Source organism: Anopheles nili, chromosome 3 (genome assembly GCF_943737925.1).
Source record: "Anopheles nili chromosome 3, idAnoNiliSN_F5_01, whole genome shotgun sequence".
Taxonomy (NCBI): Eukaryota; Metazoa; Arthropoda; class Insecta; order Diptera; family Culicidae; genus Anopheles; species Anopheles nili.
This window is the reverse complement of record NC_071292.1, coordinates 44,055,926-44,081,504: the sequence shown is the minus strand read 5'-3', so window position 1 is coordinate 44,081,504 and position 25,579 is coordinate 44,055,926. Positions and strand designations below refer to the sequence as shown.

At 49.1% G+C, this 25,579-nt stretch overlaps 1 protein-coding gene across 1 annotated transcript in view; it reads right to left on the bottom strand.

Moving 5' to 3' along the window:
• Positions 1-2,863: 2,863 nt before the first annotated feature.
• LOC128726950 (homeobox protein araucan) overlaps positions 2,864-25,579 on the bottom strand; it is a 50,485-nt gene continuing 27,769 nt past the window's right edge. The window contains exons 2-5 of the mRNA XM_053820799.1: positions 21,957-22,355; positions 14,822-14,928; positions 4,793-5,100; positions 2,864-4,186 (exon numbers count right to left, since the gene is read on the bottom strand). Coding sequence (XP_053676774.1) covers positions 3,372-4,186; positions 4,793-5,100; positions 14,822-14,928; positions 21,957-22,355 — 1,629 coding nt within the window. The 3' untranslated portion in view covers positions 2,864-3,371. The remainder of the gene's footprint in view (positions 4,187-4,792; positions 5,101-14,821; positions 14,929-21,956; positions 22,356-25,579) is intronic.

Sequence of the window (25,579 nt, the reverse complement as noted above, 5' to 3'; positions counted from 1 at the left end):
AGCTTCAGTTTGGCATCATATTTTTGCGAATAGTCCCGTGGGTAGGAGAGTTTTAGGTTACCGTTTCTGCGGTTACAATATTGTTTGCATCAGGTGCGGTTTTGGAGAAAGTCTGTTCAGAATTGGTTCGTTCAAAAGCGCCAGAAGAACACCCAGAGCGTTCAATAAGGGTATTAATTGTTAACAATAGAATAAACAAAGATCAAATATAATAAAAAGGATAATCGGAAAATGTGTAATTCATTCAACAAGCCTTCATTAATGTTTCGTCAGATATAATAGACTCCTTGCTCTGTCATTGGAACTATTTTTCCCCCAAGTTGTCATGGTTACAGAAACCTGCACATCAACTCCTGGCTCGTCAAAGATCAACACCATCCCATTGCGATCGATCCACTTCGTTTTCGATCAAATGCAAAAAAGTTTCGAGTTTCCATTTTGTCCACGCTTCAATTATACCTCCAACTCTGCGGCATCTCTCACGCTACAGCGCAAGCAACGATCGGCAACATTTTGCAACATTACCCAGCAACGCAGCTCTCCCAGCCACGTGCGGAATTGAGCTGGGACCAGAAACGAGGCCCTACGGCGGGGCGTCTACGAAGGAACGCCAAACCGCAAACAAAAAGATTGACTGGATAAACAAGTGTTACAAGTCAATAGGGCAGGCTCCAATCGGCGACCGCGGGCTCCAGGGACCGCAGGGTTTTGCGATGGGGATTGAATTTCGTCCGATCGAATTTTTCTCATCGCCAGCAAGCGACTTCACGTCGACGGTTCTTTCTCAGCAACAACAACAGCAAGAGCAGTGGCAAAAAAAAATGCTTCGGAAAAAAAACATGCGACATGAAAACACAACTGAACTCAAACCGCGTATCGAAACGTCAGCCAGTTGACATACTCTGGTTGATTACTTCGGCGCTTTCGTGCAGGTTTGCGGTTGAAGGGTTGCCCAGACGCCAAAAGGTCGAGGATCCAGAGACCAGGACACACGCACACACAGACCGGGATGGTTGTCATCATAAATCATCGGTTGAAGTCATAATTTTCGAGACCCATGTTCCTGTTGGCGTAGCGGGCAGCTAGGTCGAATCACGTTCGCTACCGTGAATGCGCGCGTTGTCTCAACGGCGGCGGCCGCGACTTATATTTTTAGTTCATTTGTTGCAGCAAATTCCTGCATATCAACCGATTCCGTCCGGCGAATCGTCCGGCACAAGCTCTAGCCCCGCGAGACACATCCGAAATTGGTTGCAATTAAAACTAAACTGGGAAAAGAAAGACGAGAAGCTGCTGAAAGTGCTTTGCCGGGCCTCACCGGTTTTGTGATATCCGTGACTCCTTCGAACGGGCGAACCTTCTTACACACTGTTCTGTTTTATCATTCAGTTTTATTTTCGGTTTTTTGTTTATTGCAACTAGTAACATTACGTTGGTTTTTTTTTCTCTTCATTTTACGTGCCTTACCACCTCACTGACGTGCGCGCACACGCGCGCGTTGATCGCTCGCTTTTGTTCGCTTTTCTTATTTGCTCGAATCGATTTCATCATTATCATTACTACTACTTATTACTTCCGTTTTTTACCATGTTGTGGCTGCTTGCGCATTTTGCATTACGATAATAATTTACAGTACAATTACCACTATTGCCGTTATTACAATGATATATTTATAGTATTTATAAATTGTTTAAATTCACCGCACGACGCCTACGAGCGTTGGGCAGACTTTTCCGACCCGCGGGTCGATTTTTCCCCGCGGTGAGTGTGCTTCGGACCGCCGAAAGCGGGGGTTTGTGAAAATGTGTATGTGTGTGTGTGTGACGCTCGAAAAGTCAGCATGGTGGGGTGGACTTTTCACCCCCTTCTGCGTGTGTATGTGTGCATTTTCCTAACGGGAACTACGCCCGCCCCACGGACTTTGTTAACTCCAGCGCCCTCCAGACACACAAACACGCACACACACACTCACACCTAAAGGAGGAGCACGTGCACCAAGAAAACGTGGTGAAAATAAATAGCAAAGAATTAAATATTTAACTAACGAGTGTCCTCTGGTCGGTTTGAAGCCAAACGCGGTGTGTTTTGGGAGATTATACACAACACGATTTTTGTTTTCTCTTTTCTTTTTACACACACACACACACACTTTACAGTCGGCGCTTTTCCTAGACGACGCTTTTCCACTGCCGAGCGTTGATCGAGGCGGCACACGCGAGAACCAAACCGAACGGAAAATACTGCACCACCAGTGCGCGAGTGGTGTCGCGGGAAGCACGAAAAAATGAGCGCGTCTGATAAATATGGTCAATGATATGTTTCAGTCAATCCACTGCGTTGGGGGTGTGCGTTTTGGTTGCAGAGCGATCAAGAACAAACGAACGAACGAAAAAGAAATAAAAAAATCGAAGGACCACTAATATTAAACAAATTGTACAACAACTAGCTAAGGGACGCCCGGACGTTTCGTGCCAGCGATGGCAGCGTGAAATGCAGTCGCGTGCGCGGTGAATCCTTAGACCCACTACCTAAAGCCGCCATCGAAAGGACTTTTCAAGCACGGGTTTTGCACAAACACACACACACACACGCACACGCACACGAAATGCTCTGGGCCAGCGCGGGCCACGACAAAAACCACTCAACAACAAACGCTAGCTGCTGCTCCACGCGAATATAGCTTATCAAATAATATTTAATACAATTTAATATCACATACACTAGATGCTCGATCCTGCCCTTTCGTTCTGAGTGAGTGTGTGTGTGTGTGTGTGTGTGAGTGTGTGAGAGAGTGTGTGTTTGTGTGGGGGATTATTTTTGCCCCGCCTCGCGGTCTACGACTACGTATATACTTCTAGGCGCTATTTACACCACGTGGTGCTCGTGTGCCGTTCCGTTTGGATCCTTGGTTTCTGTGTGTGTGTGAGTGTTTGCAAGTGTGTTGGGTGGTTGGGGACGTCACCCACCCAGACTAGGAAGAAAACGGTGGTGATCGAGGGTGCAACTAGGGAGCATTTCTGCTGCTAAACGCAGTCAAAAGGACAGCAAAAGACAGGTTAACGAAACAGGCCATGAAACAGCCGTGTTGGTAATATACAGCAAGAGGAAAAACCAATGCACTGACAGAGGAATCCATTTTGCGCTCCAAAAGGATGTCCCAAAAAACAGGACGGCCTACTCCGACGCGGGGTTTTGACTACGCCTTGTGTCTGTTTAGAAGCCCGGATCGATTGCTCCACCGCGCTCGTTTATTGTCCGATTTCGATTCCGATTGTGTTGTGTGTGGGGAAGTGGCGTGCTGTCGGTTTGTTTATTTTTTTTTTGGTAAAAGAAGGGGCCGCATGTCGCACTTACTTGATCGCCACGATCGGTCAAGGCTTGGCGCTATTCGCCAGCACGTTGATCAGCTTCACCTCATTCGGTCCGGGTCCAACCGGTGCGAGTGAAACAGGCGCTGGGGCGAGATTTTCCGGCCCAGTGCTCGAAGTGCTCGATGCCGGCGATGCGCCCGGTGGAGGTGCCGTGTGTGGGTGTAGCTGATGCTGGTGGAGGTGGTGATTGGCGGTGGTGAGGCTAAGCGGTGCGAAGGGTGGCCCACTGCCGGAAGCCTTCGATATAAGCGGGTTGATGCCAACGGGCAATCCATTATGGGCACCGATCGTGGCACCAAACGTGCGCTGGTACGACTCAAGCAAGGACACCTCGGGTGATCCTGGCGCTAAGTGATGCCCGTACAAGTTCCGATAGAAGTCGGGTCGCATGTATGGGTGATGGTGCAATGGGTTAAGTCCTCGACCGGCGAGTGGTGCTACGGGGATTTTTCCAGGCGACCCAGGATAACCACCAGCCGTTGGTGAGGATGAATCCGAGTCCTTGTTCTCCTTGCTGGCCATGTCGGCAAGGGACCAGATGCGTGGTTTCGTGCTCGGATTCGTGCTACCACTGGGTGTGTGGTTTACGTCCGGTGGTGTCGCGATGGCGGGCCTTAGGTGTGGCGGGAAATTGGAAGGATGCAGCAGTGGGTGATGATGGGCCCCAGGGATACCTCGATCGTAGATGTCGGGAGAGTTGGGACCACTGCCGTTCCGTGATCCGTTCCACTCGCTACCACCAGGACGATCGAGCATATCCAATCGCGAAGGTCGATCGCCGTCTTCACTCGAACCCGTACCGGAATCTTTGGAATCTGTACAGAAAGGGAGATAACAAGCAACAGGTTCGGGTGTGTTAATGCAAGTGTTCCAGGTGCGTAGGGGAGAATGAGTGAATTGATGACAAGGAACTGGTAATGAGCAAGGAACCACGACGCAAAAAGTTATGTAGGCTCAATCGGTCCTGCCTTTCAAGAAGCTAGAACCAAAGCAATTGCTTTACTTTGTATACATTAGTCGATCAACAGTTTAATATGTTTTATAGATCCGGAGCATCCTTGTTTGTCTAACAGTCTTTATTGAAAAGGAACTGAACTAATAAAGGGTTCGTTTCACATTTAAAGCTCGTTTCGGTCGAGAGAATCTTTAACCCAAAATCCCACTAGAAGATGTGCCAGACAGTGTGAATTTGCTCACGGTTTCATATAGAACGAATGCATCAACATAGCTGTTATCTGGTGTGATAGCGCACAACATCAGCTTGTTCCATCGGTTCCTGGTTTGATGACTGGAACCGAGAAAACAAAACAGCTCCAATGCACTCCTCATTTGATTCTCGGTTCTTGTCACACGTCTACTTCACTTGCGTACTCGTTTAGAGCGCCCTCAACATCCCCGACAGCAGTAGCATCCACACTCACCTAGGATTTCCTTATCGTCCTTTAAGCTCTTGTTGTCATCGTCGTCATCGTCCAGATTGACGTCGTCGTCCTCGACGCGATTCCGCGGTTCCCAGGTCATTTTGTTCTCCTTTTTCAGTCGCCTCCGGGCGTTCGCGAACCACGTGGACACCTGCGTGAGCGTCATCTTGGTGATGATCGCTAGCATGATCTTCTCGCCTTTGGTCGGGTAGGGGTTCTTTTTGTGCTCGTTCAACCAGGCCTTTAAGGTGCTTGTCGTTTCGCGTGTGGCATTTTTTCGTCGCGCTCCGTTCAAATCCATGCCGTACCTGTTGAGTGAGACAACGAGATAAAAAGCGTGATGAGGGTTTGGGATTAATGTTTTTAGTTCCACCACCCCACACAGTCGATCTTTTGAGACGGGAGACTAAAAATGGTCACCAATGCGTGCGATTTAGACCACACCAAAATGGTGACCCTTCGAAAAACCCCAGGTTGTGGTTGCTTCTGGCAGGATGTTTGCTCATTGTGTGCCATCAAAATTCCCTAATGATTGCGAACGGTAAATAATAATTTTAACACCCTGCTCCATCTGCTACAATCACAAAGCAATCCCTTTTCACATCCAAATAGCCGGAAGCTGGAGACTGGAAATAAAAAGGCATCCTGAAACCGCACAATTTGGACCAGCCGTTGCCCAAAAACCGAGGGAAACCCACCATTAAGCTGCGGTTTTGTACGTATGATAGAGCACCTCATTTTGGCGAACCTTTGGCCGGCTCCGACCAAAACCGACCACAAAACACCAAACTTTTCCCAAACTCTCGCCCCGCCGGGCAAAGGATGTCCCATTCAAAAAGGCCATCGTGTGAGTTCGCCCTTTTGCGTTCGGCTAGACGGGTGAAAAATCGCACAACCGCGACCGGCACCAAAAGCTGCAATTAAAACCGCCATGAATAGCCAACGGCCAGTGTGGGTGTGTGTGTAAGTGCACCACAAAGCTTGCATCAGCGAGTGCATCAGCCTTTGCTGCACGAAGCGTGGGTTTTGTTGGCGGCGTATTATTGCACCGGACGTGAACGTTCGATCGACCGAGCCATCCTGTCGGGATGTTCGTTTGGCCGGTTTTTTTCTTCTCATCTCTTCTTGTTTTTTCTTCTCTTTGATGGCGTTTCCGTGCGGATCGAGGATCGCAAGGATACACCGCGAGACGCCAGGGCCACGAAAAATGGAGGGAAACGCCACGAGGCAGAACATCGTGTTATCTTTTGGCTTAACAAGCGTTTGTTTCTTTAAGTTCGTGTGATGTTATTTCGATTTCGCTCGCTCGCTCGCTCGGCTTTTTTTTTGTTCTTCTCTCTGCGTGTGTATGACCGTTTCGCTGCATCCGTTGGTTGAATCGCGCGAGTACGTTATCATGCGGCTTTTATCGATTTTCCATTTTCTCGTTTTAAGCAACCCTGCCCGGGGTTCGCTCTGTTTGATGGAAGAAAGCTGCCCGCGGATGGACGACGTGACTGACGCTGTCCTTTTGGTGCCATGTCCCGGGGACGGATTCGTCGGAGATCGGGTTGGGGATCGGGCTCTCTCTCTCTCTCTCTCTCTCGCTCATTGCCCTTTAAATCGATGCCTTCATCGTGGCGCAACACAACCGTTTTCGATTGTTCATTAAGACACCCCAAACCGGCATGAAAGCGAGAAGGAACGATCGAGTTGGCCCTTGACTCGAGTGGAGTACGAAACGTATCGGTTTCATCTACAGGCGAGTTTGCTGAGGTAAACCCACCCCCCCATTCGTACCCCCACCCACTCAAAGCTGACGCCATGTTTTACACGATGTGCTGACTCTCCATTACTTATGGCTTCCTCCATATTGGCGCGCTTCCTGTCGCAAGGAGGCAACAAGGAAGCAAGCAAAAAAACAATCTCGCAAGGCCCGGGTTTTTTTTTCGATTCGAAGCGAGACGAACATTTAAGCAATTACCGGAATCATGCGGCTGCAAAAGACCCATGGGTCTGTCTGGTTTCAGTTGGGGGGGGGGGGGGAGGATGTTCGTGAACGAGACGAACCATGAAATATTGTAGCTCTGCTGGCTGTGGATGTGTGCTGCAGCACGACGTCTCTTCTGGGGCACTTCTGCTCGAGGTCGAGATGGAGCAGCACGACGATGAATGGCGATGTTGTGTACGAAATCGTTAAAAATCGTTCTACGCGACCCATTCATGCGTGTTGGCATGCCTTTGGCTCTCTCTCTCTCTCTTTCTCGTTCTGGCGTTCAGGTCATGATCGATCGCTTCCACACGGGCGCACAATGCGCCAGACCAGACCATTATGCTTCTCCAGCTTATCGTCTGTCTGGCTGGAGGTCGAAAAGGAAATTTGCATGCAGCAGCTCGAGCGTGTGCGTGATCCCGCTTATCACGCTCCTGGCCTAGAGCCTTTCTTTCGCGCTATTCACTTGCTTCATAAAATTATAATTAATGGTAATTATGGCGGCGCGAGAGCGCGCACTCGCTCCTACGCCTTTTTTTCGCCAGGAACATCCTTCTTTGCGGCCATTAAAATCTCTTGTCTGGAAGCGCCAAGCGGGGACAGAATAAAGAACCGCTTCCAACATTCCAACCGAGGCCCGCAATTACTCGCAACCAAACGAGACATCAACCCAACCCCCATTCTGGTGCTCGCGACTCTTCTGGAATGTGTAGTGAAGATGTTTAGCAACCGACGCGTCGTTTAAAAGGGCCACGATTTAACGGATGAGAGTGGTGTCTTCATTGGCTCCACGCGTCACTCGTAACGGGTGAATTTAAATTGCACTCTTCAACTCGGGGGGTATAAACACTCCGCGTGAGGATGACATTATAATGAATTCATTTGACACCGCTCCCGGGATGGTGGATTACGAGAAAATTAACCGTGGAGACTTGGGCTTTGTTCGACAATCGCCGTAAGCGCCACCCGTGAGTTGGATTGCCAAAAAAACAACAAAAAAAAACCACGCTAAAACAACCAATAATGCCCCCCACTCGAAAAGAAGACTCCACTGTCATTGTGCGCCGTCGTCTTTCTTTTTTTAGCCGTTGTTGCCGTTCCCTTGACGCATCGTTTCCTCGTGGCCAGCCGAGGCGAACGTGCCCATAAATTCAGCGAATGCCCACGATTCGAATGCAAAAAAAAAACCACAACCCCACGCGAATGCCCTCCACCCTGGAACGATCGATTTCGATTTGTGTGCGGCATCGGGGTGGTTTTTATTTTTGGCGCGCGACATTGTTTCGCCCCTGTCGGAACATATTTATTAAAACATTATAAATGGTCATCTTCCTGTCACGCTCGTATAATTTGTATTATTTTATGTCCACGTTGCACCCGCACCTCCGTCTTTGTAACGCCCCGGGGACACGGGTTTCCGAGCCAACGATGGCGATCGTGCGCGTCCGGAGACGAATTTGTCTGCAGCAAATCAGCCTGGAAAATCAGCCCCATTCTAAGCACGGATCAACGCACACAAACACACACACACACATACCTAATAGGCTCCGGTTTCTAGCACGTCCTCCCCAAAGCGTGACCCACAAATGGGAATTTAGAACCCAATGGAGGGCTTTGGCAGCAAACAAACAAACAAACAAAAAAAAACAGCCCACCGACTCCCCGTGTTCAAGCTTTCTCCATCCCAAACGCACCGTTTTCCCCAAATAGGCCGCCCCTTTTAGTATGGGCTCCCCCGTGCGGCGGAGGTTTTACGACATTCATAATAGGTGATGTTATGAGCTTTGATGAGCGCTTCTTTATGACGAACAGGTAGCGCCTGTTGCCAACGCCAGCGGGACATTTGAATAAACCACCCCCCATTTGTGACTCGCTTTGAGCTCGCATCGGCCGCCCCCCTTAAGGCACGCACACGATAAGCAATCGTTTAAACAACAAACAAATGTCACTCAAACACCGGGACACGGAGACGATTCGTTGTTCCGTCGGTCGATTCATCGAGCGAACGAATGTGTCGCTTTTGACCGGCGTGCGTGCCAATATGCCGGCCATTTCTACACGCATCAAACAAACAAAAAAAACCTGCTCGTTGCTGATTAATATTCACCAAACCGATCGGTGATTCCGCTAAATGGCATCGGTTGGAGGAGTTGGTGAGTAACACGAATTCCGAAACGAACAAACGGCGGGAAAAAAAACACACACAAATAAATTAACAAATCTCTCGCAACTCTCGGACGAAACTTCCTTCAAACAGATGACGCTCGTCCACCCCTGGAGTGATCTGTTTTTGGGGCCCAACCTTAAAAGAACTTGCGATCGCAACCCTGGGAGCAGATAATTTGTTAATCAATTGAATTATTAGCCGCACATTGTGGGTCCACTTTTGGGTCGAAAGAAAAAAAAACACCGGACAGTGAGACACCCCTTAGAGCGCTTGAACGCATCGGAATGTTAGCGTCCTTGGGACACACTTGAATAATTACAATTGTTCAACACGCCACACGCTCATTGTAAACGCAGCTCTCGCGCGCGCGCTCGCTTGCATTGCAACGCCTGCTTTGGATAGATCGACGTAAAACTACGGAATATCACCGAATGCATCCGCAAGTAGCCAGAATCCTTATTGTGCCGCCAGAAACCCAGAAGCTTTTTGATCAAGCGATCGATCGTTTCCTCTGGCAGACAAAATCACGGTGCCGTTGAATTGACTCATCAGCAGCTCGCGTCCGTTTGATTTGATGTATTCCACTTTTTATTGCGCTTCGGGCGTCGTTCGGCTGCCCTTTTTCATTAGCCCTGGGTGGGGAGAGTTTGTTAATGCTCCGTCGATTGGGTTTTGTTTAACGTTCTGTTCGGTTCTACCTTTTTTTACGACCGTACGCTGTAAAAGGGAACGCAAGCCTTTGAGACAAGCAAATGACCATATCACGGTCGATTGATCGACGACGATCGTCATAAACCGGGTTTCGCTTTTGCTACAAAGTTAGAAGCAGCGCACCTAAAACCGACAAGAAGCGACCTCCCCAAAGCCGAAACCAAACTGGGGTGGGCATTAATTAATCGGAAAATCATCGCCTAGACGAAAGGCCCCCGAAACTCGACCGGTTGTTTGGTTTTTTTTCTTTCTCGAAACCCCCCCAATAAAGTAATTGATTAATGTGAAACGATATCCGGCAAATTAGTATTCCACCGTGTCCGTTTCGCGCTTATTGCCCTCGAACAAATGGTCGGGGCCGTGCGGGCGCGTCAAACAGATCGTTCCTCATAATTTAGCGCTCTCTCGCGTGCGTGTCCTTGCTCGGATCGGGCTGCAATTTGCATCTAGTCACAGTTTTGCCAATTAAATCGCTCCGCACACAGTGCACGCAACCGAGGTGAGCTGAAGGCGCGCGGCGACAAATATGTGGGCCTTTTGCCTTTTTAAATTAATACATATTACTTAATAAAGTGTACAAATTAATAGTGACTCGCCGCGTGGTGTGACACTGTCTGGAACAAGGAGCGCACATTTGCACATTTGCATTTCTGACCCGTTCGGTACCGGATAATGAACATGCCGATTTTATGGCCTCGTCATCGGCCACGGTCGCTGCAGCTTTACTCATCCCTGCAAGGCACCCCAGAATGGCACTCAACAAACGCACCGTGCTCGTATTCGCCCAGCATGGGGGTGGTGTTTTATTTTTTTTTTTTCGAGAGGGAAATCCATCGTCTGCACTTGGCGAACGATCGCGACGAACGATCGGCACCAAACCACCCCCTCGACGTGTGCAAGCGTTTGGCAAGGTGTTGACAATTTATATCGTTGTAAATTTTCCATCTGCCCATCGTCGTTTTTTTTAGTTTTTTGCAAACTGCACTGCTGGTTGGAACCTTGCGGGGATAAATATTCAAACGCTTTGCGCTGATAAAAGAGATAAATTACGCCAATCCCCAGCGAATGGCGCGCTGAAGTTGTCCGGTTCGGTGGTGATTGCATGATTTATCGGCCATCGTCGTCGTCGGAACTCGGGGTCGATGTATTATTTCTTTTACCCTTTTTTCATCCTCATTGTTCGGGTTTTGGCTCTTGAACGGGAATCGATTGCTCCCGGCCGCTTAATGGACGCGCGTATCGACAGCGTACCCTCGGAAGTCAATCATTGCCCGTGCGGTGCCCAGTTCCGGACGGAATATGTATGAATTTATCATTTTCCACGCGCGCGCGCGCGCGCTTGTATTTCTAACTGGCCAGGCTAATGGTTGGCTAACGATAATTCTTCGCCCGGATTTGGACGCTCTTTCGCGTCACCGCGTCGGAAGCGGTACCGAATAGATACGATTTTAGGACGTGCGGAAAAATAAACCCGCTGGAAAACGGACTGTGACAAATGGGGCCACCGCCTCGCTAAACCTGAAACCAACCGGGAAGCAGTAAATCTCGCACATGACAATGCTTGATTGACTTTTGATGGTAAATAATGGCGGGCAAGCAATTATTCGCCAAAAAGAGCCCCGTTTATATTTTTTTTTGCGCGCGGATCGATCGCGCGACGAAAACGTAAGCACAAACTCGCCCAGATTGACGACTTCGACGGGAGTCGATTGCCTGTGAAAATGGAAAATCGTCTCGTGGGCGAAAAAAGCGGACGCCAATTTTCACCGCCATACGATGGAATCGGTAATCGGTTTCGGTCCTTTCGAAAAAAAAACCCATGCATTCAGGTGAGCGGTCTTTTGCGGTGGAAATGGATGGATTAAAAAATTCATCAAACAACGCTACGACATTATCCGAACGCTGGGAAACGGCAACCGGGCAATCCTTTTGGGTGGGATGTGTTTCGTTCGATGGACGACGAGCTCATTTTTTTGTCTTTCTTCCTCCAACGACTCTGCTTAAGCTCGTTTTTGCAAAACTCGCAACTCGCGTTTCGCACCGTTTCGCTGTAAATGCGTTGTTCCTATCCGGTATCGGATGGAGTTCGGAAATTAAACAACAGAACAAAAAAAAAAAAAGATAGAGAGACAAACGAAACTCGTCGGATTTCGGCAGAACAGATTACCCAGGCCCTCGATGACGATGAGAATCGCAAAATCTGCCACCCACACCCGGGGTCGTCGTGTAATCCTGATTACGAAAAAGAAGCGAGGCCCTGGGTTGCAGGTTGCATTTGCGCACCGTTTTTCGATTTGTGTTTTTGTCCTCGCACCCACACACACACGCGCAAAAAAGGACCAGACTGGTTTTCGTTTTTTGTGAGTGTTCATTTCACTTGCAGCCAGTAAGAAGCGGGCTCTTCTTGGGCTGGCATGAGGGGGGGGGGGGGGAGTACACGAGATGTAAATTAAAACAGCAGCTTCATTTACGGATAATCAATGAACGATGTAATCCGACATTGCGATCGAAAAAGACGTAAAAGGGTGCGCTTTCAATTCGTAATGAACCCCGTACACCGAACTCGGGGCCGCGTGGGTTTTTTGGGAAATTGCAACATCCTCCCTGACGAAGATTGATAATGGTTAACTCAATCCGAAACACCAACCATTCGTTTTCTCGCGTGTGTGTGTGTGTGTGTGCGTGGGTTCAAACCCAATTCCCAATGGGCCGCTGGGAAACTCGCATCCTCTCGGTAACTTGATCTTTTGTTTTTTTTTCTGTCCCTCTACAACGATCGTGCGTTTCAAAAATTCACTTTCTAGTTCACCGGGTTCCATTGACAAGGTGAAGAATTAGTCACCTGTGCCGTGGTGTGTGTGTGTGTGTGTGTGTGTGTGTGTGTGCAGGTGTGCCACGTCCCGAAGAACCGTGGATTTGAAATCGTCCTCAACTAACGCTTAGAAAACGCCGATTAAGGTGCGCGATCGAGGATCGAGATGGAGAGATCGCTCGGTCAGATAAATCTTAGAGATCCCCCGTCACACACAACCGGGTGAAGATTGATTTATTCTCGCTTCGGGAAAAAGAAAAAAAGAAACACCACAGCCAGTTGGCACGTTTGGCTTTAAATTCATTAGCCAGACCGCGTGGAAGGTTGACGAGCGTGACACGAGAAAACCGCTGACCGATCGAGCGGAAAAACGGTCCCCGCGTGGTTCGTTTCCGGTTCCGCGGGTTTTGTGTTTTCGTTTTTTCCTCTCTCTCTCTCTTTTGTGTGTGCGCGCGATCGTCCACCTTCTTTCGGATTGGTGACCACCGAACACGCTGTCTTCATTTCACGCCCTTATCGGAAGTGACCCGCTTGACAGGCTGACGGTTGGTTCTCCGTCGGTGAAAAATTGAACCCAACCCAACGCCTGAGCCGCGAGCAATCGCGTGAATGGAAGGAAGCACCTGGGCGAGATCTTATCGACCCCCTGGTGGAGGGATTTAGATGATAGACACCGCGTGTGGCGTGGATCGATTTCCCCGTGGAATTGACATCATTTTCCGCGACACTGAAACGAAACCGACCGGAAACCCCGGCCAATGATGTAATTATGAGGGCTTCGGTTATCAGAAAAACACCTCAATTAAATCAATGCAACTGCAAACGAATGGGGTGCTGCAAGCAACTTTCTGCTCATTTTCAATTTCAACCACATAACGACCATCCATTGTCGAATCTTATTATGGATCAGACACGATCGTGTGATAGCTGGTTTTTCAAGGGGGTGTATTTTTCTTCCTTTTCCCACTTCTACGTTGTAAGCCGTCCGTTGTCCGTTGCTTTCTTCAGGGAAACGGGATTGCTTTACCGCAAAACAATGGCAGAAACAAGGTGGTGTCGATAGCGACACAATATTACCGGGAATTGACATCGAGCGGAATAATAAATTGGCATAATAAACGCATCCATAATTCATATGCGCCCTCGGCCGGTCGGTCCGAAGCCAAAAGCCAGCGCGCGCGCGCGCACATCCTCAACATGTGTTTGAGACCCCCGTTTGGGGGCTCAGGGGTTTTTTTTTTGATTGAGCGAAAGTAACGACAACCAAGATGGTCGAGAAGCGGGTTCGGTTTCGACTCGCCGCTGTTGTCAGCTCGTTCGGAGTTGCGAGCGGCCTTCGTCTAATTCGCATCCGGTACACGTGCTCGGCGTGAAATGCGCCACGTCTTGACGGCCGTTTTGAAAGCGATAATTAATTTTGAAAAAAGAAAATAAAATACCCCCTCCCAACTGGGTGGTGGTTCAAACCGTGCGTCTATTTTCGCGCAACCATCAACTTGCACTTCAGGCGAACTTCCAAGCGAATGCCGCCAGCAGCCCGACAAATCGCAAAGTCAACTGGCGGCCTTTTTTGATTTACGGAAGCAGAGAGAAAAAAAAAAACGCAAAACACACACACACACACACAGCACAAAATCGGTAAATCACTCAACGCCTCAAACACGGCCGCGTAGTCAGTCTGTAGTGGCGACTGATAAACGGTTTGTTTGGCGAACGAGTGTTTGTTGTTTTTAGCCCGCCCGTGTCAAGTCAAAGGGCGTCAAAGGCCCTGGTCGGTCCCTTTGGGACGGTGGAAAATCAATCACTAATTTATCGGAGCCGCCCGGTTTTGTGCTTGTTTTCTTTTCACTCACATGCATCCGAGTAGGCCGCGCATCGTGCCTCTTGAAGTGAGTGATCGTGAAACGCGCGCGCGGGCGCGAGAGAGAGAGAAGAAACGAACTAACTAAACTAGACCAACCCAACTGACACGTCCGCTCGGTGGAAGGTTGTCCACTGGACGTTGGGGTGTTAGCTGATCAAAGGCGATTGCAGTTGGTTGCTGCATTACGTTGCCATCCTTCACGAAAGACACCCCCACGAGCGAGTCGTAAATTTGTCGTCAACTGATTCGGGTGGTAATGAAGCTGCTTAGAAATTGTGCTATGTCACATGAAAGCGTTGGGGTGTAATTCTAACCTAATTAATCAACTTTTCGCGCCGCTTTTCGCGCCAAAGATGTGCCACAGGGTTTGAGGACAAAAACACGTGTTCTGAGAACCGAGAACGCGTGCCAGCGGGTGCGTGAGATTAACGAGAGACTAATTCGTGTGTTGGTTCACCTTTTGGAAAACAAAAAAAAACCTTCTTGAGCAAAGTGATACTTACGAGTTGAAGGGATAGCCAAAAGCCGCATCGTACGGGTGATAAACGGAGGGATAAGGCCACGGAGCGCCACCAGCGGCGAGGTTCTCCTTCAGATCGATGCCCGCAGCCTGTAGAACAAAAAAAAAAAGAAAGAGCAGATAGCAGATTAGCCGTTTGGGGTTTTTCGTTCGTTCGTCAGTAGCAAAGCACACCAATTGTTGCCATCACATCAAGCAAACATTCAGCTGCTGTTGCTGCTGCTGCTGGTGTGTGATTAATGGCGGCCGTACTCGTAAATAACGCCAATTTTACAGGACACGAATCGTTCCAGATTCCGCCACCGAAAAGCAGGCGCCAGTCTCTGATAACAGACCCACTGAGGCAGCTCAAGGCAGCTCAAGCTGACGGTTTCACTAATTGTGGGCAAGCGAGCTCGACGCTCGACGCTCGATGAGCCTCGAGATTCAGTAGAACAAACCCTAATTACGATTATTTATGTTTGCCACCGTTTTTTCGGGGAGGCCACCGCCATGTGCCGCGTCTATCAGAAACGCGTCTTCAGCGCGAGCCAATTAAAATCACACGTCGCTCTCGGTGTCCATCAAATTCCGGTGGTGCCAACACACACCCGGACATTCCAAAGGAGCGTGGGTCATCGTCTGGCTGATAGGCGCATTCGGCAGGTTAAAAAGGGCACACACTTTGCGGCGTGGAATGACTGAAAGATCGCGATCGTACGCTGCCGGCAGCGAAGTTATCACCATTTTTCTGAGCCAACCGGCGAGTGTTGTGGCCTCTACAAATCTCGAGGCCTCTTGCGGCTGGCGAAATGGCCGGTGGCTCTCTGGTGGGTTGCGTTTACACTGAATCTGACACGTAATTAATTTTATTGAAAACAAATTATGCACATGCCAGTGGTGGTGATCGTTTGCTCACAGTCGCGACTTCAGAAGACGAGTGGCAACACGCTTTCGAACACGCTATTGTCACGTCGGTGGTGCGATCGATGTTTGTCGGGTGTGTGTGTTTTTTTTCCTCTCTTTTCTTTCGCTCAACCAAAGCGACATTTAAACAGCGCGTCTGATAAGGAGCAACTCCACGGGAAAGAAAACCGAACATGACACCAGCCAGTGATTAGAGCGATTCCTGCGAAACGCTGATATTGCGCCAGCAAACTCCCGGTGGTCCGTGCGTTTGTGCCGGTTATTGTTATTGTTTGCTAAATGCCACATTGCCGGGCTTCCAATGAGGTCAGACCAGGAGGAAACCGGTAGCCTCGACCGTGGGCACGCTTTGGTTCGCTGACACGTCGAGAAACGCTGCAGAATGGAGAACTTCCAAAATCGAAAAGTCGAGAACGTGACACAGGTGTAAAGGGACCTCGAAAGGCGTTTTGGATTTATTTTTACTCCAAATTATGTGTACCACACGAAAGAAGGTCATTATCACCTCTTGTTATGTTGTTTTAACACCTTGAGTACTGCGTCACCCAAAAAGTGGATGATGGCAAATTTTCCATTTGGGTGTCGACAAAAACGCTTGATTTTTGGAATATGTTAAAACAGCTATTATTCCCAAATATCAATTTTCTGACCAAAAAGAAATACAAATGAACGTAAAGAGCGCCAAAAATTCATCACAAACGTAGAGCGGGAAAAATTAGAGCCAGTGCAATCGTGACTATGAAATACGAGCAAGAAACGCTTCAATCGTGGCATTCTTTGAAATTTCCCTAAACAAAAACGCTTAACACGCATGGTGTTAAAACACTCTTCAATCGTGGGCTTCAACATCGATTGGTTGGCGATCAGTGCAACATTGTGAAAAAGCGTATTACAATTTCCCGCTCGCTTTCCCCGAGCTGCCAATCGATACGTTACACGCTGGTTGCTCGCTTCATCACGACAACATGCTTGCAAGCATAAACAACAACATTACACACACCGATCGCACCCGTGCTGATCCTTCGGCGACCGCCAGCGACGTTAATAGCTCATCCCGCTCACGGTGTAATTATTACCCACCCGTTGTGTCAGCACGATAGCCCACGGGAGAGAAAATAATAATGCAAAACAAAAAGAAAAAAAAACAGGGTGGCACTATTTGCAAACATTTGCGCGTTATCGGCCAGTGTCCGCCACCAACTGCGAGGCAACCCAACCGGGAGGCAAACAACAAACAACGAAGTAAATCAACAAACAAGCAGAAACTCCCCAAAGCCAGACGGGAGTCACCCTGTCACCGACCGAAAATCCTGCAAAATCCTTGACATTGCGCGTTGCTCGTCAATGGTAACCTTTCGTTTTACTTTCACCCTGACTGCCCGGCTGCAACACGTCCCATTTTGGCCGGTTTGTTGTTTGTGGCTTATTTTTCGCGCACAATGACATCCCTTCTTCAAGGGACACACATCGCTCGATCGCCCTTTGAAAAAAAAGAGGGCACATGCAGGCCGAACCGTGCTCCAGCGGGGACGTGCGCATTATCCAACAATCCCGCGATCGTGATTGTGTTAGCGTTTGCACGCGTGCACGCTTAGAAGAAGAGAGCAATAAGAAGGGATAACAAATAAACCTTACGCGCTACAGCGCAAATCATTCATTCATTTTGCAAATGAGAAAATAAACATCGCTCCCCTTCTTTTGGGTGGTTTATGATAACTTGCAGCATAAACACCGATACGCTGTCCGCTGTCGGTGGCCCATTTCGAGTACGTGACTCTTGGCGGGAAAACAAATCAACCCGAGACCCCGGACTTTTCCCGACGTCTAGGGTCATTATTATTTTTTGTTTCTTCTTCCTTTTCGTGAAGGGCCCACACACAGGGTGGGGGATCGATTGCGGTGATCCCGGAGTCGATCGTGTGTCGATCGATCGCCTAGAAACAAAAACCACGCCAACCGGTTGCTGTTATTGTAAGCCGCGATCCGTGTTCGAACACGGCCCGTATTATGTTAGCGCAGTTTACAATACACAACAAAACGTCCCGGGGTCGTCTGGGGATCGATCGAGCTTCCTTCGCCTTCGCGAGACCTCACAAGACGCGATCGCGAAATTGTTTGTTTGATTGTCGGACATCCGCGAGCCAGGAAGCGCGGCGTAAAAAGGACGAACGTCCAGCCGGGACAATTGCCATTTCGCGTCCTTTACGCGGCGCCGTGGGATTTTATCGCCCACCGTTCACCGTCAAAAGAGGGCCGAAATGAAGCCATAAAACTTCGAGACTACGCTCCGCACCGTAAACAGGTTGTAAAAAAAAACACGCTAATATGCTTAGCGTTAGCCCCGGGTCGCGGAAAAGGCAGTAGAACGCCCTTTTTCGCTCGAGACCTCGCCGTAAACGTGGACGATGCCGCATGCACCGTGAATGCGGAAACAGATAATTTCCACATTCGAGGCTATATATATACCATCTCGGAGAGTCGTTTTTTTTTCCTTCATCCTCCAGCTCTTTCTTTCACGTGAGCGCAGCCGAAAGAAAAAAACCATTTCGCCGTGTTGCTGCAACGTCCCTCCCGAAAACGTCATCGCTCGATTTCGTCATAAATTATGCATGCACGCAGCGTTTAAGTGCCCATCACTGCATCACAGCAACCCAGCAGCGAGCGAGCGAACGAATTCTAGGCTTTCTCCCCTAGGGCCCTAGTGAGTTTGTTCGAATTTTCGACATTTCTTCACGGCCCCATTTTCCCAGGAGGCTGTCAGGGAGATGGTTAAGATAAATTATACGTACGTAAACGTAATTTTTATTTTTATTGCTGTCATATTTCCATCTTGCCTCCTTTGCCTCTCTCTCTCTCTCTCTCTCTCTCGACACTTATCGGGGTGGATGAATGTATGTACAAATGCATGCTCAGGGAAACGTCTTCATCATAACCGGAGCGCCAACCAACTAGGAGAAAGCTCTTGAAAGAAGCAAGAGCAGAGAAAGTGCGTTAAAAAAAAGGACCCTCACTCAAGGGTGGCCAGGAAGTGGCATCCGTTGTATCGCTGGTAGCCCAGTTAATCCCGGTCAGCTTGCGCTACACATTAGGCAGGTGGGTTCCATTGGCTACGAAACGGAAACGCGTGTAATAGAAACTGCTGCACTTTGAACCGCAACGGGTTAGAACAACGTCTCGCTACGATTACGATCGGTCGAACTGTGGCGCGAGTCCATAAAACCGAAAGCAAGACGTCAAAGCGTGCTGTGTGTGTCGATGCATAATTGATTCATAAAAATTTACATCGTCACTCCGAGGGTGCACTTCTGCCAGCGAGCCCTGGGGAGCTTCGCGACCCAAACATTAAGTCATAAACGACCGAAGCGAGTTGTTATTATACGACAATTACAGAGGACAGAGCCGGAACAGAACGTATGCTGCATGTTTGTGCACGGTGCACAGTTGACGTAGTGACGAGAGTAGTTTTAACTTATATACGCCTCCAAGTGCATGATTTGCCCGCGTGTATATGTTTACGGTGCTTCGAAACGAAGAATCATTAAACGTGAGCCAAAACGCAAGGTAAAACCTCAATCATGCCACAACGAATTGACCATTTTCGAAGGTGGATTAACACCTCTCAATGGTCTCGTTTAGAAGGAGCCGATCGGACTGTTGGAAACGCGCACCAGGCGATGAAGGCAAGAGAAAATACAAAGCCAAGGCAAAGGCATCCACCCAATACACCGAAGGTGCCGATGGGAATGCGGCACAAAAGCGAAAGAAAAGTTGCCAAGTTGCCTTTAAAAAAACCCTCGCTAGAGGCGAAGGAGCAGGTCCAAAGCGAGAGATGAAATGTAAACAGAACGTCAAAAAATTTATAGTTATCATGCATTTTATTAACAAGCCTCGAATTTATGATACTGTTTAGTTTGCTTTTCCATAAACCCTTTCCCTCACCCGTGGGCTCGAGGCACCACGAGCGATATTCATTCATGCTCACGATGTAAGCTGCTGCTGCTGCTGTTGCTGCTGGTGGCGGATGAAGGCAAACAAACAAGCAAGCGTGTGGACATTCCATGAGGGCTCCCAAACACAACACGCCACCGATCGCAGGCTTTATGAAGGCATCGCCGGTGGAACAATCGAATTCGAATCATCCCAAAAAAAAAAAAACGCCAGCCATCCCGCTGCGTTTTTGCGTCTGTCATCTCATGGTCGCGATGTTACGAGTTCCATTCCCGGGTTTGCCCGGTTTCATTCAACGGAAAGGACAGCAACAAAAATAAATCCCACCGTGAGACTTTGGTTGGTGGGATGAAAGGTAAAAGAAAAGACCAAAAAAAACACGCACGCACTCGTTAGAGAGGTGCAAGCGTTAAGCTTTGTCCCTGGTTTTTTCGTTTTGTTGGCTGTCCAGCCGAGATGCCGGGAAAACGAAACGGGACGGTGGAATGTGGAGCATCGCCTAAAAGCGATCCGCGACATAAATTGATTGGGCATTATTCATAAATTTCGCTCGCCTCCCGCCGACCTCAAAAGGCATCATTTTTGCTTTTTTCGATAACACCGCACGATCCCCGAATGGTGAGAGCAGGGATTGCAAAAAGCCTCGAAAGCTCAAAGAAAAAGAAGAGAATGGAAAAAAAAGGCACAACACAGAAAACAAAACACCAGCAGCAGGGTAAAAATTTGAAAGGCATAAACATAACATTTGATTAAATTAAGACATTATTTATGCTAATCGATGGTAATTTTTTTATTGATTCAATCATCATCATCATGCGCGCTCTCTCTCTCTCTCTCTCTCGCTCTCGCGGCTGAGTTGTCGGGACGGCCACGGTTGTCACGGATTATGCGATTACCATCCTGAGCTTCCCCCGCGTGGTTGTTTAGGGGTTTAAAAAGAGAGAGAGGGAGAGAATCATGAAACTATACTACTTGTTTCTAACCGCCCACGCCCCACGTTTCGGGTGTTCACCATTAGATAAGTCGCACAATTTCGTACGCTCGCTTCATCTCTCATTAATTAAAGATGCCCAATTCATTACCGAACACCACCACTAGCAGCTACGCAACGCCCGCAAGCCACCCACACCCACACAAAATCCGCCACTAATGACGCCATATTGGGTGAGTTTATGCGCCGCGCGTTATGGTCATGTATCGTGGCCGTTATCTGGCCATGGAGAGGAAAAAAAAGGGGGTCTCTGCGCGCGTTAAAAAGAAAATAAAACGGGTCGAAATATGACACAGATGCGTACAAAACGGCGCATCGCAAGCAAAATCGCAGCCGAACGGAAGCCGGACCCCATGACGGTCCGTATCGTCCGATAGCAATGGGAGGGGGGGGGAGGGGAGAGGGGGTGTTTTTCACCCCCCCCACCCCACCCCCTCCCTACACAACCTCTTTTGGGGTTGTCCGACATCCATATGAACATGTTAGATACACACCGCACTACGATGGTTTGCCTTCGGGGGGTGATATTTTTTTCTTTGTGGTTGCATTTTGCCACCCCCACCCTCAATAGCAGCTGTGAAAAACTAGCTTTTTACCAAAAAAATAAAACCTTGTCTTCACCACCTCCAGAACATGCCCTCCTCCCCGTGTGTGGGTGTGTGAGGGGTGAAATATGTTGGGGATATCTTCTTTTTTTTTTGTTACTCGCTTTTTAAACCCCACTCACTGCGCTTCACAGTGGAGTGATAATTTTTTTCGCACAAGCAACCGGCCCACGGTTGAGGATTAAAAACTGGCCACGCGAGAACAAAAAAGACAAGTTCCGGCGGTGCCGCGCATTGTCCGAGATTGTCCAGCACTGGGGGTGGGTTTTTTCGTGTGAGTTTTTTTTTGCTTCCCCAGTGCCCTATCGGATGGTCGGTTCTGTACGGTCGGTTGTTTCGAGTAGCGCACTTGGTGCGCTTGGATTAAGCGAGAAATATCCATCCGACACAGCTAAAAAAGAAGTACGCGAGTTTGCGATACAATATGACACGAGTTGCTGATGGCGTTTCATAACGAGAGGGTGAGTTTTTTCTCTCCTTTTTTGGAGTCGTTCAGAGCTCCCTTGGGGTCGGAAAAAGCTCACCGAAAAATGTCCGTGCCGTGATTCAACTCGAGCCGCGTGACTGTGAGAAAAGCTTCCCGAGCTTCTGATAGTGCCATTAGCAAGGATCTCCCAATGTGTGTCCCGTAAACGGACTTACAACGAGAACCGAGAACGAGAACTTACCGCTGGGTTGGCGTAGAACGGGGCCTGATCGGCACCGATGGCCGGAAAATAGGCGGCCATCGTTTCCGGTGAGTAGGGTGCGCTGTACATCGAGAGAGGAACTCCACCGGGACCGGCAATACCGGCACTGGCCAACCGCTGGTAGCTGATGAGATCGTACTGGCACGAGCAAACGGTCTGCCCGGAGATGGGATCCGTGAAGATGGGTCGACCCGTGTCACAGCACCGCCCACCGGAACCACCGCCACCGGTCGCACTTCCGGGTCCACCTGTCGGAGGTCCTGACGTGGCGGAACAAGGCGATGCACTTCGAGCGCTCGGTGGTACGGTCGTAACGGCCATCGCGACTGGCGCTGTCGGTGGGGACGATGGCGCAGACGGAACTGTCGGTGTGGTGCTCTGGAATGGGGCGAGAAAAGAAGAGGAAGAAAAAGGGATGTTAACAACGTCACGAAGGAAAGGCAGCATAAAGTTGTGATACAAATTATTGCGCGCTTGCGGAATTGTGAAAGAGGGAGGTTCATTTTTTTTTCTTTGCCCCAGAAAAGCTCGCTTGGAATCTGCACTTGGAACCTGAAGGAACGCAGTAATAACGTGATTAAGGGCGCAAAACCACCCCATCCAGTCGATATTGGCAACTGTCAGCCGAATGTCAGATGCAGAAATCCATCGTGACAGACGTAATCGACGGTGGGAGTCTCGCTTGACGAGTCCTGTGGCAGGATAAAAAAAAGGGAAACCACCGGTTCTTGGTGGTGGAGAGTGCCCCCCCGATTCGTGGCCCCCCTGAAGCTCGTGGTCGAGCTGCTCATGAAGCGCATGAGCAAATACGGGACTCCTCGTAAAGCTGCCTATCAATATTGACTCTATAAATCACGTACGCATATAAAGTGAACCAATTTAATGTAATTACAAACACCGCGTCCTCGGCCATCGATAACCGTGTTCGTGTGTGTGTGTGGTTGAGAAAGAGAGAGAGAGAGAGAGAGAGAGAGAAAGAGAGAGTGCAAACACGGTGCGAACAACAACCGCGCCAGCGACCCTAGAGGGGACTTCTTATCAGGCCCGAACTCGGAGTCAGAACCACCTCATCTTCACCGTTTTTTTTGTTTGCCACGGACAGGGCACGGTGTGTTGCGCAGGCTGGAAGTGATAACAAGCACTCGACTCAAACGGACGACAAAAACCGGTGCGAGAGTGGTTGATGTTCCACAATAAGGCGATGGTCAACACGACATCAACCAGCAGTCCAAGGTGATGTACGGTTGTGTAAACCTCCTCCTCATCCTGGGAGGTATTAAATGGGCTACTTGGACTAATAGCTCGATCGAAAGACGCTCACTATTGAGCTCAAATCGCAGTGTGCTTTGATGTTGTTTAATTCTAACGAGCTGCTGAAAGCGGGTGTTCAAACCCGAGAATGACATAGAGCTTTATCCAACATCATTAAATACTTCTGCTCACTATTCCACCAGCAAAGGCAGATAAACTAACCCCAAACTCCATCCATTAAATGTCACCATCTCGCGGAATAATATTATTGGTATCGTTTAACATTTAAAACATAATTAAAATTTTGTTATCACCCACCGGACACGGCGAACATTGTACGGACTCGTCGGTTGATGAACGCGCGCTGATTATGTCGCCGTTCGGTCTGGTTGTGGTTATGTTCCGTGACAAGGCAAAAACAGCCCGAGACCACATCGAGTGGGTTCGCTTCGCTTCGGGTGGAATGTGGCGATGTCCTCAAATTAGGCCCGTGATTGCACGCGCTTGCAGAACGGAAACCTGCGTGCATATGTGCATGTGCAACGGGCAGTCGAAAGCACTTACGGGATCAGATACGAAGGGGTACGTGTGCAAATGCCACACCAGGGTGACTTCTCGAGCGGGTTCGATATTTACACAGTGCTCGCGTTGATGGTGGTTGTGATTTTGCGTTTTGCAGCGTTCCGGCTCGGGTGAGGAAATAAATATTTGCCCAACTCTTCGGGACGGCAACATAAACGTGTTCATTCTGCCCTGTGCAACGCAGTAGGCTGACCTTTTTTTTAAAACTAAATTCATCCCCGGTTTTTGTGTTGATTTGAATTCTGCTCTATCGATGGTAAATGCAGGGGCTTTTACGCTTCTATTGAGAGAGAGTTATTGCGCGATCGGTTAATAATTGAAGACGATACGGTTCATTAGTGTGTCTCAAAAATTCCTCAAACCTCGTGCAACTCGAGCACGGACACACCTTGAACGAGGAGTGTGTTGCGAGCAATCCACAGCACCTTCCGGAAGCACACTCAAGTGTACAAGCCTAAACATCAAAAATCAAACTACCGCCCTTTTGGTGCCGACGGCTCACGGACAGCCGTTATCGCTGGACGCGCTGTGATGGCCGATCTATCATTCCCCGCTAGACCCTTCGAGTGAACAAGCTCGTTTTCACCTATTTGACACTTATCTAGCACCTTGAGCGGGCACCAGGGAAACCGAAAAGGAAGCGGGCTTGTTCGAGTGCGGGGTGTTTTCCCTGGCCGAGCAGAGCGACGTTGTTGTACGACTTGACTTGTGTTCCGCACAAAGTACGCCGTGTTTTTGTGTCGTTGTCCGTTGTCCCGTTTGTCAGCCCGATGTCCGGGCAATAAGTTGACTGATTGATAAGCAGGAAATTGATTGAATTTCCCATTCGAGAAGCGTGTGCTCGACACGCCGTTTGAAGACGGTCGACTGGTCGATGGAACGATGTGAGAGACCCCCTTTTTTCACATTCGGTCGTACCGTGTGTGTTGGTTGGGAGAGAGGTTCAAACTACAAAAAAAATCGCTCGAATTTGAGCATTAAAGTTTAATTGAAATTAATAGCAACCCGCATCAATCGGGTGCGTGAAATAAATTGAACATAAAATTCAATTACCTCGACCGAGGAGAGATAATAAATCCACCCTCACAGCCGTTCGGAGTTCCAACCGCGATCAATCGTTTGATCAGTGAAATGGCGGCTGCTTCGGAACGCTGGAAAAGCTCTCGACCGCTAGCTCGCGCTTAGCTCGCTTTCCTTGCGTTGGAATTTGACGGTGGAAAGAAAGTCGGCAGCCCGCGCTAGCGAAGGATAAGGAAAACGAAACCATCCCCGAGCGGTGTGGTGTATAGAGTTTCACAAAACGGTCGCCGCCACCTTGGATTTTGGTCGAGCCCGGCAGCAATGTGGGCCGCGTTTACAGGGCCCAGTTCAAGGGTCCAAGCGTGCGACAAACGAAAAGCCTTCGCGCGGCTTGTGTTTTATTAATATTTTATTTTGTCATTTGTGGTGCCGTCTTTCTCCTCAACCCTTGTTCACTCACTGACCGGCGGGGGTCTGTAACTCAACACGATCATGCACACACACACACACACACACACGCGAGTGAGCGAGCGCTCTGGAAGCAAGGACGCGCACGAAACAGAATCGACAAATGGCCATTTTCAATAAAATTCTTGTTTCCCAGCGCTTATTTATTCAAACGAAGCACTAACCTCCCCTCCCCCTCACCCGCCCCTAGCCACCAGGTGAGTTGCGGGAGGCTTTCATCCCTCTCCCCAACACCCTTTCCCTCTTTCCCGTTCCATCGATCAACCGAAGATCAAACACCT